This window comes from Tiliqua scincoides, chromosome 4 (genome assembly GCF_035046505.1).
Source record: "Tiliqua scincoides isolate rTilSci1 chromosome 4, rTilSci1.hap2, whole genome shotgun sequence".
Taxonomy (NCBI): domain Eukaryota; kingdom Metazoa; phylum Chordata; class Lepidosauria; order Squamata; family Scincidae; genus Tiliqua; species Tiliqua scincoides.
The window spans coordinates 224,058,261-224,072,342 of NC_089824.1; the positions used below are offsets into that span (position 1 = coordinate 224,058,261).

The 14,082-nt window shown below is 54.8% G+C and overlaps 1 protein-coding gene across 1 annotated transcript in view; it reads left to right on the forward strand.

The window, feature by feature from the left end:
• Positions 1-14,082, forward strand: part of CDH22 (cadherin 22) — a 74,734-nt gene that overhangs the window by 55,240 nt on the left and 5,412 nt on the right. Inside the window, exon 9 of the mRNA XM_066624760.1 lies at positions 13,804-13,925. Within this exon, the coding sequence (XP_066480857.1) occupies positions 13,804-13,925 (122 nt within the window). The remainder of the gene's footprint in view (positions 1-13,803; positions 13,926-14,082) is intronic.

Sequence of the window (14,082 nt, forward strand, 5' to 3'; positions counted from 1 at the left end):
CTTTGCTGCTGTCAATCACGTTTTCTCAAGGCTGACATCAATTAGTTTAAAAATATTGAATGTAATTTTGCCTGACACAACATATTGCAGCCACTGCAAAATATAATTTATTTTAGAAGAAGAAATAATTAAACTAATTTGCATGTCAGTCAGCCAGGTTGGGATGCCGGGGGAGGGGGGAGCTGCCGCGGGAGGTGACGGATCTCTCCCGTGGAGCTGCGCAGCCCTCCTTCCGGCCCACCTGGGCTGGCTCCTGAGCACCTCTCCTGCTGAGCCCCTTTGATGACGTCGCAATCGTATACCTCTTCCAGCAGTACTTGGCTGCTTCCCTCAGCAGCGCCCCGGCCTTCATCCTCTTGCACCACCAGCCGCAAGAGTCGGGCAGACTCTGCCTGGAGCTGGAGGTGCCTGGCTTCTGGCAACAAGGCAAGGACTGGGGCCTGCCCCAAGCAGTTCTGTGGGTCCTCGTGTTGACGGAGAAGAGAACACCTGGGGCTTCTCCGATGGGGTTTGACCAGCAGCCCACCCAGCCCCATGCTCTGTCTCCCCACACCTGTGACCCAGGTGTGTGGGGGATGGACTCAGGAGGGGGCAAGGTGGAGAGAGGCCATTGCCCTCCCCTGCAGCCTGGGGCTTTGCTGTTTGGCAGGCTCCCTGGTGACAAGCCTGTCCTTTGCATGGTGGGCTAATCCTGTTGAGAAATAGTTCTTGCACCTCTTGCGCAGCAAAGTTCTGCACTTATTTCCATGGTGTGGGGAAGAGGGAGGAGCACAGTGTGGGGCTCTCTCCCGAGGCGGGTCTCCTGCCTGTCAGTGTCAGTGGGGAACCCAAGTGGTCCACTCCCTCCACCCCAGCAGGGCTTTATGGATCTCTATCACTCCCCCCCCCCACTTGTGTATCTCTCTACACTGAAAATCTTAACCTCTTCTAGCCTTTCCCTGCAGGCGAGAGTCGCTGCATATTTTTGGCTTGACCTTCAGTGTGCGCAGCGCACTCAGCTGCCACCTGAAGGGCAAAAAAAGCAGTAAAAGCCAATGCGCGCTTGATGTTTCCCTCCCCCTTCCTCTGATGTGTGTGTTTTTGCCCCTCCCTTAAGAGGGTGGTGGAGGCTCTGAGACACGGGTGCTCCCACCCAGTGGCACCAATTGGGCTTGGATGCAACCAAATCTGCTGCCTCACTACCCACCTGTAGGCACTTTGCCCTGACAGGAAGGCAGTCTCTGCCCTGAGGGACTTGCCATCTGAAAAAGATGCAGGGGAAGCAGAGAGGGGAATGAGGGGGGGGACTGTCCCTTGGGGGTTGAGGCTTGGTGGCACCTGGCTTGGGGGATGGAGGGCTGCCAAGGGCTTCAGAAGGGATTTGGAGGAAGGAGGAGAGGGAGCGAGCAAGCCAACTCTTGCCAAGTCAGCCCACTGCATGTCCATCAAGCTCTGATGGGCAGCAGGCTCTCCACGGCTCCAGGCAGCAGTTCTTCTCTGCCCTACCAGGAGATGCTGGTGCTGGGCTTTGCGCTGGGGGGCGCAGCTTGCAAAGCACTGAGCTGCAGCCCTCCCCCGCAAGAGGATGACCCCTGACTGGCAACCTTCCCTCCCTCCAGGCTTCCCTCTGGAGACAACCTTCCCTCCCTCCAGGCTCTGAGACACGGGTGCTCCCACCCAGTGGCACCAATTGGGCTTGGATGCAACCAAATCTGCTGCCTCACTACCCACCTGTAGGCACTTTGCCCTGACAGGAAGGCAGTCTCTGCCCTGAGGGACTTGCCATCTGAAAAAGATGCAGGGGAAGCAGAGAGGGGAATGAGGGGGGGGACTGTCCCTTGGGGGTTGAGGCTTGGTGGCACCTGGCTTGGGGGATGGAGGGCTGCCAAGGGCTTCAGAAGGGATTTGGAGGAAGGAGGAGAGGGAGCGAGCAAGCCAACTCTTGCCAAGTCAGCCCACTGCATGTCCATCAAGCTCTGATGGGCAGCAGGCTCTCCACGGCTCCAGGCAGCAGTTCTTCTCTGCCCTACCAGGAGATGCTGGTGCTGGGCTTTGCGCTGGGGGGCGCAGCTATGCAAAGCACTGAGCTGCAGCCCTCCCCCGCAAGAGGATGACCCCTGACTGGCAACCTTCCCTCCCTCCAGGGGCCTTGGGCACCAGGCCTTGATTCCCACTCCCTGCTGTGGTGGAAGTTCAAGAAAGACCTGCCAGTGTCTCCCCTAATCTGTGGGCTGGAGGCATTACAGCTCCGTTTTTGCAAAGTGCTCTGTGCCCGGAGAGCAAGGAGGCAACGCAGGCAGCAAGGAGGAAATCGTGGAGGAGGGCGCCTGGTGCCAGCAGCACCTGGCCAGGGTCCTGGGCAAGGTCCTGAGGGCCCCCCTAAAGCACTGCACCCGCCCTCATTGCTGCAAGTGTTGGTAGCAGTGGAAGGCGCCAAGCTGCCATGGGGGGGGAGCGGCAGTGCTCTGCCTTTGGGCTGAAATATAAAACCTCGGAAGAAAATACGTGAAAAGGTTACATCAGGTACTCTTCATTTATACCCCCACCCCTTCACCAACCTAAAGGCAGGCAACCAAAAGTAGAGGACACGCAGCCAGACATAAAACACTTGAACCACACCCAAGATCGTCCCTCCCAGAAGGACGCAGCTGGTGGAAAAAGTATGCCTTTAACGTCATCTTAAAAATGGGGAAGAAAAAAATGCAACAGACCCCAGTAGGGCCTGCCAGAGGGAGCCATGGCGCCACCACAAGAAGGCTCTGCCACGTGTGTGCACCACCTGGACCTTGGTTGTAAGCGGGACGCAGAGCAGCGCCTTCCTTGATGGTCGAAACGGACGGGCAGAAGCACGTGGCGATCCCTGAAGTGCTCACAGCTTTCACTGGTCAGGGTTAGCACCTTCCACTGGACCCAGAAACCACTTGGGGCATTTGGTGGGCCACTGTGAGATACAGGAAAATAATAATAATGATACAGGTATTTCTATACTGCCTTTCTTGGTCTTTATTCAAGGCCGTTTACATAGGCAGGCTATTTAAATCTCCGTAGAGATTTTTACAATTGAAAGAAGGTTCTATCTTTCAAGAACCACAACATTCAGATGTTTCTTTCTAATCTGGCTTCACATTCTGGCCTCCATCCTCTGCTCAGAGCAGATGGAATAACTCGGCTCAGCTTGTCAGCTGCTTCAAGGTCGCACGGTGCCGGTGGCCTCGAACTGGCGACCTGCAGATGTTATCTTCAGGCAAACGGAGGCTCTACCCTCTAGACCAGACCTCCTGCCCTCAGGAAGCTGGACTAGATGGGCCTCTGGCCTGATCCAGCAGGGCTGTTCTTGTGTTGGGGAGCCTGTGTCAATCCTGTAAGAGGGGAGCCATGTGTTCTGCCTGGAAGGTCGCTGCTGACCACTTGGATCAGTGGGAGTTGCAGGTAGTTCAGGCCTGGACCCCAACCCTGTGTTGAGGATCTTTCAATCATCCCATCACCCGGACGTGACCCAAGGCCTGGGCAGTGAGCGCCTGATCTAGAACAGGAGCCCTGCTGGATCAGATGCAGGGCCCACCTAGTTCAGCTTCCTGTATCTCGGAAGGGACCCGGGATGCGTATCAACTGTATGGGCTGGAAGTGACTGGAAGCAGCGCAGGACAAAGTACTGGGGGCCAAAGAAAGACTTTGTGCCCTCTAGGCTGTGGGTGCAGAAGGGAAGGGGGGAGCTGGAAATCTGCAGCCAACTTGGGCGGCTTGGAGGGAGAACTGACTGTCATGTCCTTGCCACCTTCTCCACAAGAGAACTTGGGCTGAGTGCTCTCATTGTGCACCAGTGGTGATTTATTAGGACGTTGCCCCCCCCGGACCATGTGGCAAATTGGGATGGGGGGGCAAGCAAAGTGCAGTGCAGTGTTTCTAGACAGGGCCTCTGGCTAAGGCTCTTGAGGGGGGCAAGAGTTGCCGAATGGGAGAAGCTTGGGGTCGTGCCTGGCTGCCAAGGGCACATGTCTGTCCTGCTATGGAGGCTGCCCTGGAACCCCTTCCCACATGGTGGAAGAGGTCTGTGGCAGCAGACCACCCCGCCCTCCTTCCAGGAGGTTCACATAAGATGCCCATGGCTGGAACAGTCTGCCTGCTGCTTTGCTGCCAAATAGAGCCCCCTCCCAGGCAGCCGACCCCCCCCCCGCCTGTGTTCTCCTGCCTTCTAGTCTCACCCCACCCCCACCCCAGCACACACCACTTTTCTGTCAGGTAGCAGCTTCCCACTGCTTTCCTATGGCACCAGTGCCAGACTCTCGGAGGGGGCTGCTGTTCACTGCTTCAGCGGCATCCCCTGAAAGCCACCTCCTCTAATCAGCAAAGTGGCAGACCAGAGGGGGATAGGAAGCAAGAATGGGTAGGGGCAAGAGAGAGAAGCACCAGGGAAGAGTTTGGAGCTTGGCTACTGTAGGAGCTGCACAGTGCCTGCCCTCCCTGGTCTCTGGGCAGTGCCTGCTGGAGCAGAGAGAGCCTGGTTAGCTTTATCAGCACAGAGACAGCTGCTCTGGCCCTGAGAACAAGGGTGGCAGCGGAGCCAGGCCTGGCCCACCTGCTGGCATTGCAGCTTCAGGCTGCAGAAAGAAGCTGCCAGTGTGTGACGGGGGGGGGGGGGCAGAAACGTCCCTGTAGGAAGCAGCGGGCAGGGCTTCGCAGAGAACATTGCCACAGCGGTTTGGAGCTCTCTGCAGAGTGATCAGTGGACCACTGGTGGGGGGGGCTGAGCTGAGAGGGGCAGTGCCGGCCATGCTTGGCCCAGCTCAGCAGGCACTGGGCAGCAGAGCAGCTGGCTGAGCCGGGAGAGCTGCAGCAGAGCCAGGTGGCCCTGAGGAAGGGGCATCCCAAGAACCAGGGGAGCTCAGCAGGGGGGTGGTGGTTGAGCAGCTGCCAGGATGCAGCTCACTAGAAGCACCAGCAGCAGCCCTGGTGTCTGGTGGGCTGAGGTGCCACCACAGGGTTGCCGGGTGGAGGAGCGGCACCTGAACTGCTGTTGTGGAAGCCCTCAGGCAGTCACCCCAGGTAACAGAGGCCTCCGATTAGGAAGGGGGGTTCTTGCAGCCCTCGTCCTCCTCCCTGACTGACGCTTCTGCCCCCGCGACAGGTATACTGGCTCGTGCTCAGCCAGGCAACCTCCCCACCACTGCCTGTCATCATTGGCCTGCTCAGGGTCTTTTGCCCGTGCCAGCCCCTTGGGCACAGACACCCCTTGGCTCAGCTGGGCTACGTAAGCCCCGCCGCCACTTCTCCCATCTCCTTTCACAGCCCTGCGCCAATCCTCCCCTCGCTCCAAGCCCCCTTTGCCTCCCTCACTGCTCCCAGAGCCCCCAGTCCCAGCGGCAGCCTCCCTAGCTTGCTGCTGCCCGGGCAGAGGCCAATGGGCTTCTCTCTCGAAGAAGGGGCAGGTTGTCAGCTTCCAGCTTTGGGGCCAGAGGTCGCTCCAGAAGGCAGTGAGGTGCAGCTGCCATCAGCACCCAGCCACATCGCTTCGCGGGCCAGGTCTCGCTGGCCCTGTAAGTCTTGGCACGCCGGTGAAGAACCAATGCCCTGCCGATGCCCGTGGTGAGTTTGGCCTGTATCTGGCCAGGACTCAGACAGGTTGTTAAGTGCTTAAGGAAAGCCCTGTTGAATCAAGTCCCGCATCCTGTCCAGCTTCTTGCATCCCACAGAGGTCCACCAGATGCCTCAGGGAGCACTCAGGACAACAAGGTACCCGCTTTGCATTGGCACTCCCTTCATCTGGCATTCAGATAGAGGCTACTTCTAAAATCTGGAGGCAGCATGTGCAGTAGGCCCGGATCGGTTTTCGCACTTTGGTTTGCACACTTTCAGTCATCCCCCGTTCTCAAATCCCCCATCGCACTCGTGACACACTTTGCTTTGCGAAGCCAACAGGAAGCAGACAGGAGAAGTGGCTTTTTGGGGAAGGAAGCAGACAGAAACAAGGCTAGAGCTGTGGTCGTGGGAGGAGGTGACCAGAGAATGCGGACCGCAGAGGAAGCACAAAGACTGAGAACACCAGCTCTGCTTCCTCTGAGAGTCCTTGCTGTCGCCTCCTCCAACGTTCCTCTAGCACAGAAATTTTCAACCTTTTTCATCTCATTGCGCACTGACAAGGTGCTAAAATGGTCAAAGCACAACTGCCTTTTTTCAGTTTTCAAAACGCACCAAGCTGCTGGTGGGGGCTTTCGTCCTGCAATGGCCCTGCTAATAAATGACCCTTCCCCAAACTCCCACAGCACATCTGCAGACCATTCAGGGTGCACCAATACACCATGGCACACTGGTTGAAAATTGCTACCCTATCAGGCCTGGGTTGACACGTGTGGACAGCTGTTGCGGTCCAGCTGTGCCGTGTTCCGTTTCCGCCTCCCCCTGCAAACCACTCAGCCCCATTTCCAGGCAAGCAGCTCTCTTGGTTTGTTGAACAAGATCAACAAGACTCTTGGGAGCTACATCAAAAAACTCTTGTGACCTCTTGGCAAGTCCCTGCTTCCTCCAGAGCCCCCAGCTGGTCTGCCTTGCCCAGCACTGCCTGCTCTAGCTAAGGCCTCCTCTCCTGGGACTCAGGCGGGGAAGGGCCTTCCTCAATCTCCTTGCCACATACCCTTTGTACTGCATGTATTTCTAGAAACTTTTTTCTCGGCCTCTCAGACCCCCAGAGGCCCCCCCCCCATGGCTAAGCACATACCTACTATTTACATAACACATCATATGCACATAAGAACAGCCCCATCAGAGTGCTGCCTGTGACACTGACCACTCCCTGGTGTGCAGCAGAGTGAAACTGCAAACAAAGCGACTGTATCACACGAAAAAGGAAGGAAGACCTCGCATTGATACCAGCAAGACCCGGGATCAGAGAAAAGTGGAGGAATTTGCACAAGCGCTTGAGGAATCTCTTCCAGGCCCGGTCGATGCAAACACATCCAACAGATGGGAACATTTCAAGAATGCCGTTTACAACACCGCCTTGTCCATATTTGGCAAGAAGACCAACAAGATGGCAGACTGGTTTGAAGCCCACTCTGAGGAGTTGACACCAGTCATTGAGGAAAAGAGGAGAGCTCAAGCAGCACACAAGGCCTGTCCCAGTGAGCGCAACCTGCAGGTCCTCCGACTGCCAGGAGATGTGCTAACGACTACTGGCTTCAGCTCTGCTCCCAGATACAGGTAGCAGCTGACATGGACAACATCAAGGGGATGTATGATGGAATCAAGCAGGCCCTAGGTCCAACACAGAAGAAAATTGCCCCTCTGAAGTCTGCCACAGGCGAGGTCATCCAGGATCGGGCGCAGAAGATGGAACACTGGGTGCAGCACTACTCTGAGCTATATTCCAGAGAAAATGTAGTCACCGAAGAAGCGCTGAACAACATTGAGTGCCTGCCTTTGCTGGAGGAGCTTGACAGTGAACCAACCCTAGAAGAACTTCACGTGGCCCTGGACTCCCTTGCCTTTGGCAAGGCACCTGGAAAAGACAGCATCCCTGCTGAAGTCCTAAAGTGCTGCAAAGAGATCATCGCTACTGAGCTGCATGAAATTCTCTGTCTCTGCTGGAGAGAAGGTGGAGTACCTCAAGACATGAGGGGTGCAAACATCATCATGCTGTTCAAGAGCAAAGGTGACAGGGGTGACTGCAACAACTACCGTGGCATCTCTCTCCTTAGCGTTGTAGGAAAGTTGTTTGCCCGAGTTGCACTAAAGAGGCTCCAGGTACTTGCAGAGAGCGTTTATCCAGAATCACAGTGCGGATTCCGAGCCAGCAGGTCCACCACTGATATGGTATTCTCCCTTAGACAACTGCAAGAGAAATGCAGGGAACAACGACAGCCACTCTTTATAGCCTTCATAGATCTCACGAAGGCTTTCGACCTGGTCAGCAGGGACGGCCTCTTCAAGATTCTCCCCAAGATCGGATGTCCACCCAGGCTCCTCAGCATCAACAGATCCTTCCACAAGGACATGAAGGGCACTGTTGTCTTCGATGGCTCCACATCAGACCCCTTTGACATCCGAAGCGGTGTGAAGCAGGGCTGTGTTCTTGCACCAACCTTGTTTGGGATTTTCTTCGCTGCCCTGCTGAAGCAGGCCTTTGGAACCGCAACAGAAGGCATCTATCTCCGGACCAGATCAGATGGAAAGCTCTTCAACCTCTCCAGACTGAGAGCAAAGTCCAAAGTCCAGCTGAAATGTCTTCGTGACTTCCTCTTTGCCGACGATGCAGCTGTCACTACCCACTCTGCCAAAGATCTCCAGCAGCTCATGGATCATTTTAGCAAGGCCTGCCAAAATTTTGGACTGACAATCAGCCTAAAGAAAACACAGGTCATGGTTCAGGATGTGGACTCACCTCCCTGCATTACAATCTCTGCACATGAACTGGAGGTTGTCCATGACTTTGTGTACCTTGGCTCAACGATCTCTGACACTCTTTCTCTCGATACTGAGCTAAACAAACGCATCGGTAAAGCAGCTACCACGTTTTCCAGACTCACAAAGAGAGTCTGGTCCAACAAGAAGCTGACAGAACATACCAAGATCCAGGTCTACAGAGCTTGCGTCCTGAGTACACTTCTGTACTGCAGCGAGTCATGGACTCTCCGCTCACAACAGGAGAGGAAACTGAACGCTTTTCACATGCGCTGCCTCCGACGCATTCTTGGCATCACCTGGCAGGACAAAGTTCCTAACAACACCGTCCTGGAACGTGCTGGAATCCCTAGCATGTATGCACTGCTGAAACAGAGACGCCTGCGTTGGCTCGGTCATGTCGTGAGAATGGATGATGGCCGGATCCCAAAGGATCTCCTTTATGGAGAACTCGTGCAAGGAAAGCACCCTACAGGTAGACCACAGCTGCGATACAAGGACATCTGCAAGAGGGATCTGAAGGCCTTAGGGATGGACCTCAACAAGTGGGAAACCCTGGCCTCTGAGCGGTCCGCTTGGAGGCAGGCTGTGCAGCATGGCCTTTCCCAGTTTGAAGAGACACTTGGCCAGCAGTCTGAGGCTAAGAGGCAAAGAAGGAAGGCCCATAGCCAGGGAGACAGACCAGGGACAGACTGCACTTGCTCCTGGTGTGGAAGGGATTGTCACTCCCGGATTGGCCTTTTCAGCCACACTAGACGCTGTTCCAGAACCACCTTTCAGAGCGCGATACCATAGTCTTTCGAGACTGAAGGTTGCCAATATATAAGAACTGGATTAGGCCAGAGGCCCATCTAGTCCAGCTTCCTGTATCACACAGCAGCCCACCAAATGCCCCAGGGAGCACACCAGATAATGAGACCTCATCCTGGTGCCCTCCCTTGCACTGGCATTCTGACATAGCCCATTTCTAAAATCAGGAGGTTGCACATACACATCATGGCTTGTAACCTGTAATGGATTTTTCCTCCAGAAACTTATCCAATCCCCTTTTAAAGGCTTCCCGGCCAGATGCTGTCACCACATCTTGTGGTAAGGAGTTCCACAGACCAACCACACACTGCGTAAAGGAATATTTTCTTTTGTCTGTCCTAACCCTCCCAACACTCAATTTTAGTGGATGTCCCCTGGTTCTGGTGTTATGTGAGAGTGTAAAGAGCATCTCTCTATCCACTTTATCCTTCCAATACATAATTTTGTATGTCTCAATCATGTTCCCCCTTAGGCGCCTCTTTTCTAGGCTGAAGAGGCCCAAACACCGTAGCCTTTCCTCATAAGGAAGGTGCCCCAGCCCCGTAATCATCTTAGTCACTCTCTTTTGCACCTTTTCCATTTCCACCATGTCCTTTTTGAGATGTGGCAACCAGAACTGGACACAATACTCCAGGTGTGGCCTTACCATCAATTTGTACAACAGCATTATAATATTAGCCGTTTTGTTCTCAATGCCTTTTCTAATGATCCCAAGCATAGAATTGGCCTTCTTCACTGCTGCCGCACATTGGGTCGACACTTTCATCGACCTGTCCACCACCACCCCAAGATCTCTCTCCTGATCTGTCACAGACAGCTCAGAACCCATCAGCCTATATGTGAAGTTTGGATTTTTTGCCCCAATGTGCATGACTGACATTGAAACGTATCTGCCATTTTGCTGCCCATTCTACCAGTTTGGAGAGATCCTTCTGGAGCTTCTCACAATCACACCTGGTCTTCAGCACAATTAAAACTACAATTTACAGGAAATGACATACAGAGCACCAAGAGATGAAACCTAATGGAAAAGTAGCCAAACCAAAAAGTCTCCAACAAATGCCAAAGCAGCAGCAAGTGCGGGGGCAAGTGGGCCTACAGGGGTCATAGAGTGCCACGGCCTGGCGCTGCAACTAGAAAGATGCTGCCACCCCCAGCCATCCTTGTGAAGTTAGGAAACAGAGCCGAGTTTTGGATGAGAAGCAGAGGAAGCGGCCAACTTGCAGAGGGGAGAGAGGGCTTTAAACGCCCCAGTCCTGAACCATTTAGAACTCTTAAAGTTCAGGCCCACTGCCTCAGCTGGAGCCTCGAAACACACTGGTCAGTGACACAAAGTGGGCAGCTGGTACCTCCACACCACAAGCCTCCACTCCAGGAGCCCTGCAACCAGTTGATATTTCCAGGTATGCTTCAAGGGTCACTCCATGTCAAACATATTGCAGTGATCCAACCCAACTCAGAGGAGGTGTGATGAATCCCCTGCATTCTTCCTAATTTTTCCTCTTTTTCTGTCTTTGGACAGTTCTTAACTTCCCAGCAACTTGTGCCATTCAGCTGCTGGTGTATACTTGACAGGCAGCCTTTGTTTAGCAAGGCACTAGATGCATATTCAGCTCCTCTTCCCTTCTGAGGGGCTGGCTCCCTGCTGAGGTTGGCACAGCTGCGATACAAGGACATCTGCAAGAGGGATCTGAAGGCCTTAGGAGTGGACCTCAACAAGTGGGAAACCCTGGCCTCTGAGCAGTCTGCTTGGAGGCAGGCTGTGCAGCATGGCCTTTCCCAGTTTGAAGAGACACTTGGCCAACAGTCTGAGGCTAAGAGGCAAAGAAGGAAGGTCCATAGCCAGGGAGACAGACCAGGGACAGACTGCACCTGCTCCCAGTGTGGAAGGGATTGTCACTCCCGAATCGGCCTTTTCAGCCACACTAGACGCTGTTCCAGAACCACCTTTCAGAGCGCGATACCATAGTCTTTCGAGACTGAAGGTTGCCAACTACTAGCAATTGGGTAGCAAACCTGTCTGTCTTGGTCTGAGGGATGGGATGGAGTGGCCAGGAAGTTTCCACTCCCCCAATCAGGCAGTGCAATGGCATCATTGCAGCCAAGAAGTATGTTTCCAAGCCCACAGGAATGGGGGCCGTTCTCTACTGGTTGCTTCAGGGACCCATTTGCTGGGAGCTCAGAGGAGCACCCACTTGGGTATCCACAAGGGAAAGGGACTGAGGATCCCTTGCCAGGTAAGGGACTGCCTGGCCAGGATTGCGAGTCTTGTTATTTTTGCCATCCTCCCAGTATGCTTAAAAATTTCTCCCTCACAACTGGTGCTTTAATGGTTATTACAGCGTTTGGGCGAAAGCCTTTTCCTGATGCTCTCCTGCGAGGCATTTTTTGTGATTCTGCCGTACTTCTCTCTATTCCCATTTTGTTTAATCCCTTTCGTTTAGACTTTAAGGAGTTCCCAAATGTTTAGCACCAGGGCTTAATTTTTAAAATTACACTTTATCTATCAGGACCCCCCAGCTTTACGAGACTGAAAAAAGGTTTCACTTTACTAGCCTCTCAAGCCTGTTTTTATCCTTTTTACTAGGGGTGGGAGTAAGGCTACTCTTTGCAGCGTTTGTTCATTGGATCAGGACCATTCTGGTGGCCTTGCATTTCCCTTTGCCCAACCTTCAATATCTGAGGCACAGTCACCTACTCATGAGTAAACGTGCACATGTGGCTCAGTTTAGCTTTCCATAGAGTACATTTTCCTTGTCAGCTTGGAGGGGGACTTGCTTCTCAAGAGTTTTTTGGGACCTGATCAGGACCATTCTGGAGGCATTGCATTCCCCTTGTCCTTCAAATGGACTGAGGCAGATGCACCTAGTCACAAGTAAACAGATGTGCTACTCTGTTTCAGTTTCCATAGGGCTCAATACATTTTCCTGGTCAGATATCAGCTTGTCATAAGAACATAAGAGGAGCCCTGCTGGATCAGGCCAAAGGCCCGTTTAGTCCAGATTCCTGTATCTCACAGCGGCCCAACAAATGCAGTGGCCGGCCAAGTTGTCAGTTTTGCAACCCACCAAAAACCAGGTTGTGGCCCACTGGTGGCTCCTGATGCAGAGTTTGAGGACCGTGGAGCTAGTCCCCTGTTGCCTGGTCCATGTTGATGGGTAACTCAGTGAACTGTCACATCTCTTTGCCTTGCAGATACTATTAGATGTTGGATTAATGTTTAATAAGACCCCGGGGTTCAGTGCTTCCTTGGGAGAGAGGGGGTTTTCTCCAGATGGCCCTCCTCTGCCTGGTCTCAGTAGCCTGGGCTGGTGGCAGCAGACACAGTCCTCTTCTACCACGGCTTTTACCTGTTCAGGCTGATCCAGTGAAGGGAAAGTGGGGAGCAGGAAGGGGTGTGGGCCTGCTAACCACTGGGCACTACTCCCCTGGATCGGCTGCCTTCTCTTGGGAGTCCCTTCCTCTGACGTGAGGACAGGCTTCAGCTGTGTCTTCCTCAGAAAGGGGTGCACTTGGCTCACCGACCCAAGCTGTACAAGGACAGTCCTGGCCATGGCTGGCCCCTGACCTTCCCAGAGCAAGGCCTGGTTCAAACACGCTCTGTGAACTGCAGAACTCCTCCCTCCAGGGGGTGCCCCCACCCAGAACAGGCCGTGCACCCAAGTCCCGCTCAGCTGTCCTGGAGAGCAGCCACACCCCTGCCTTGCCTGGATGCTTCCATAGGCCACCCGTCACCAAGTTCTGATGTTGGTTCGGTGCCTCAGTGCTGCTCTGGCCCAGCTGGAAGGGAGAGGCACAGGTGAGCTGGGCCATCCGCACTCTGCGACACTCCAGCCCAGACTTTGGGGTAAGCCAGTGGTTTCAAGTAGAGACCAGATGGAGCCCCTGTTGGTCAGGCAGACAGAAGACCCTTGGCCCACCTTCCAGAGAGGAATGGAGCCAGAGCAGAGTGACGCCCCAAATGCAGCCCAGGGAGCTGGCCCTTGCCCAAGAGGAAGGCAATGGGCTGAATGTGTTTGGCAGCTGGCGAGAGCTCCCCAAAGTCTGCCTCAGGCCAGGTGCTTCTCTGAAACCTGCCCCTTGTAGCAGGGCAGGGGCGTTTGCTCTCACAGCGGAGCCCGTGCCGCAGTGGGCTCAAGCAATTCTCTCCACAGTGCCTTGAAGCTGTGTCTCAGGACACACATACACCCCCCCCCCCCCACTGAAGTGACAGGCCTGGAGCCACTCTGAGCAGTTGCAGGTTGGCTGTCTGGGCAGGCTCTGACCCAGGCTCCAGCCCGCCTTTGGTTAGACCCTGCTGATAGCGTCTGCTGCTGCTGCTGCTGCTGCTGCTGCCAGAGACTCACCTGCCGAGTGGTGAGCCCCACCCCTGGCAGTGGGCTTCTGCCCCCTTGTGAGCCTCCAAGTGGCCTTGCCCAAGGGTGCCGTTGCCTCCTCACTCCTTGGATCTCAGTCCTGGGCATAAGCGCTGTCCATTGCACGGCGTTGCTGGCAGCTCCTAGAGCTGGTTCCTGGACTTGTCCCCATGGCCTTCCAGGAGGCAGCACCAGCAGGGGGTCCTTGCAGAGCAGCTGCAGCCAGCCCCTCACTTGAGCCGCCTCCTGTGTGTGTGTGTTGCAGACAACCCTGCTCAGGTGTCCCGGATGTCCCTCAGGATCCACATCCTTGACGTGAACGACAATCCGCCTGAACTGGCCACTCCCTACGAAGCGGCTGTCTGCGAAGATGCCAAGCCGGGCCAGGTGAGTGGGGCACCGGGAGCTGTGCCCCTGGTGGGAAGTCAGCTGCCTCTGCCCCCTGCACTTTTACATAAGAACAGCCCCACTGGATCAGGCCAGAGGCCCATCTAGTCCAGCTTCCTGTATCTCACAGCGGCCCACCAAATGCCCCAGGGAGCAC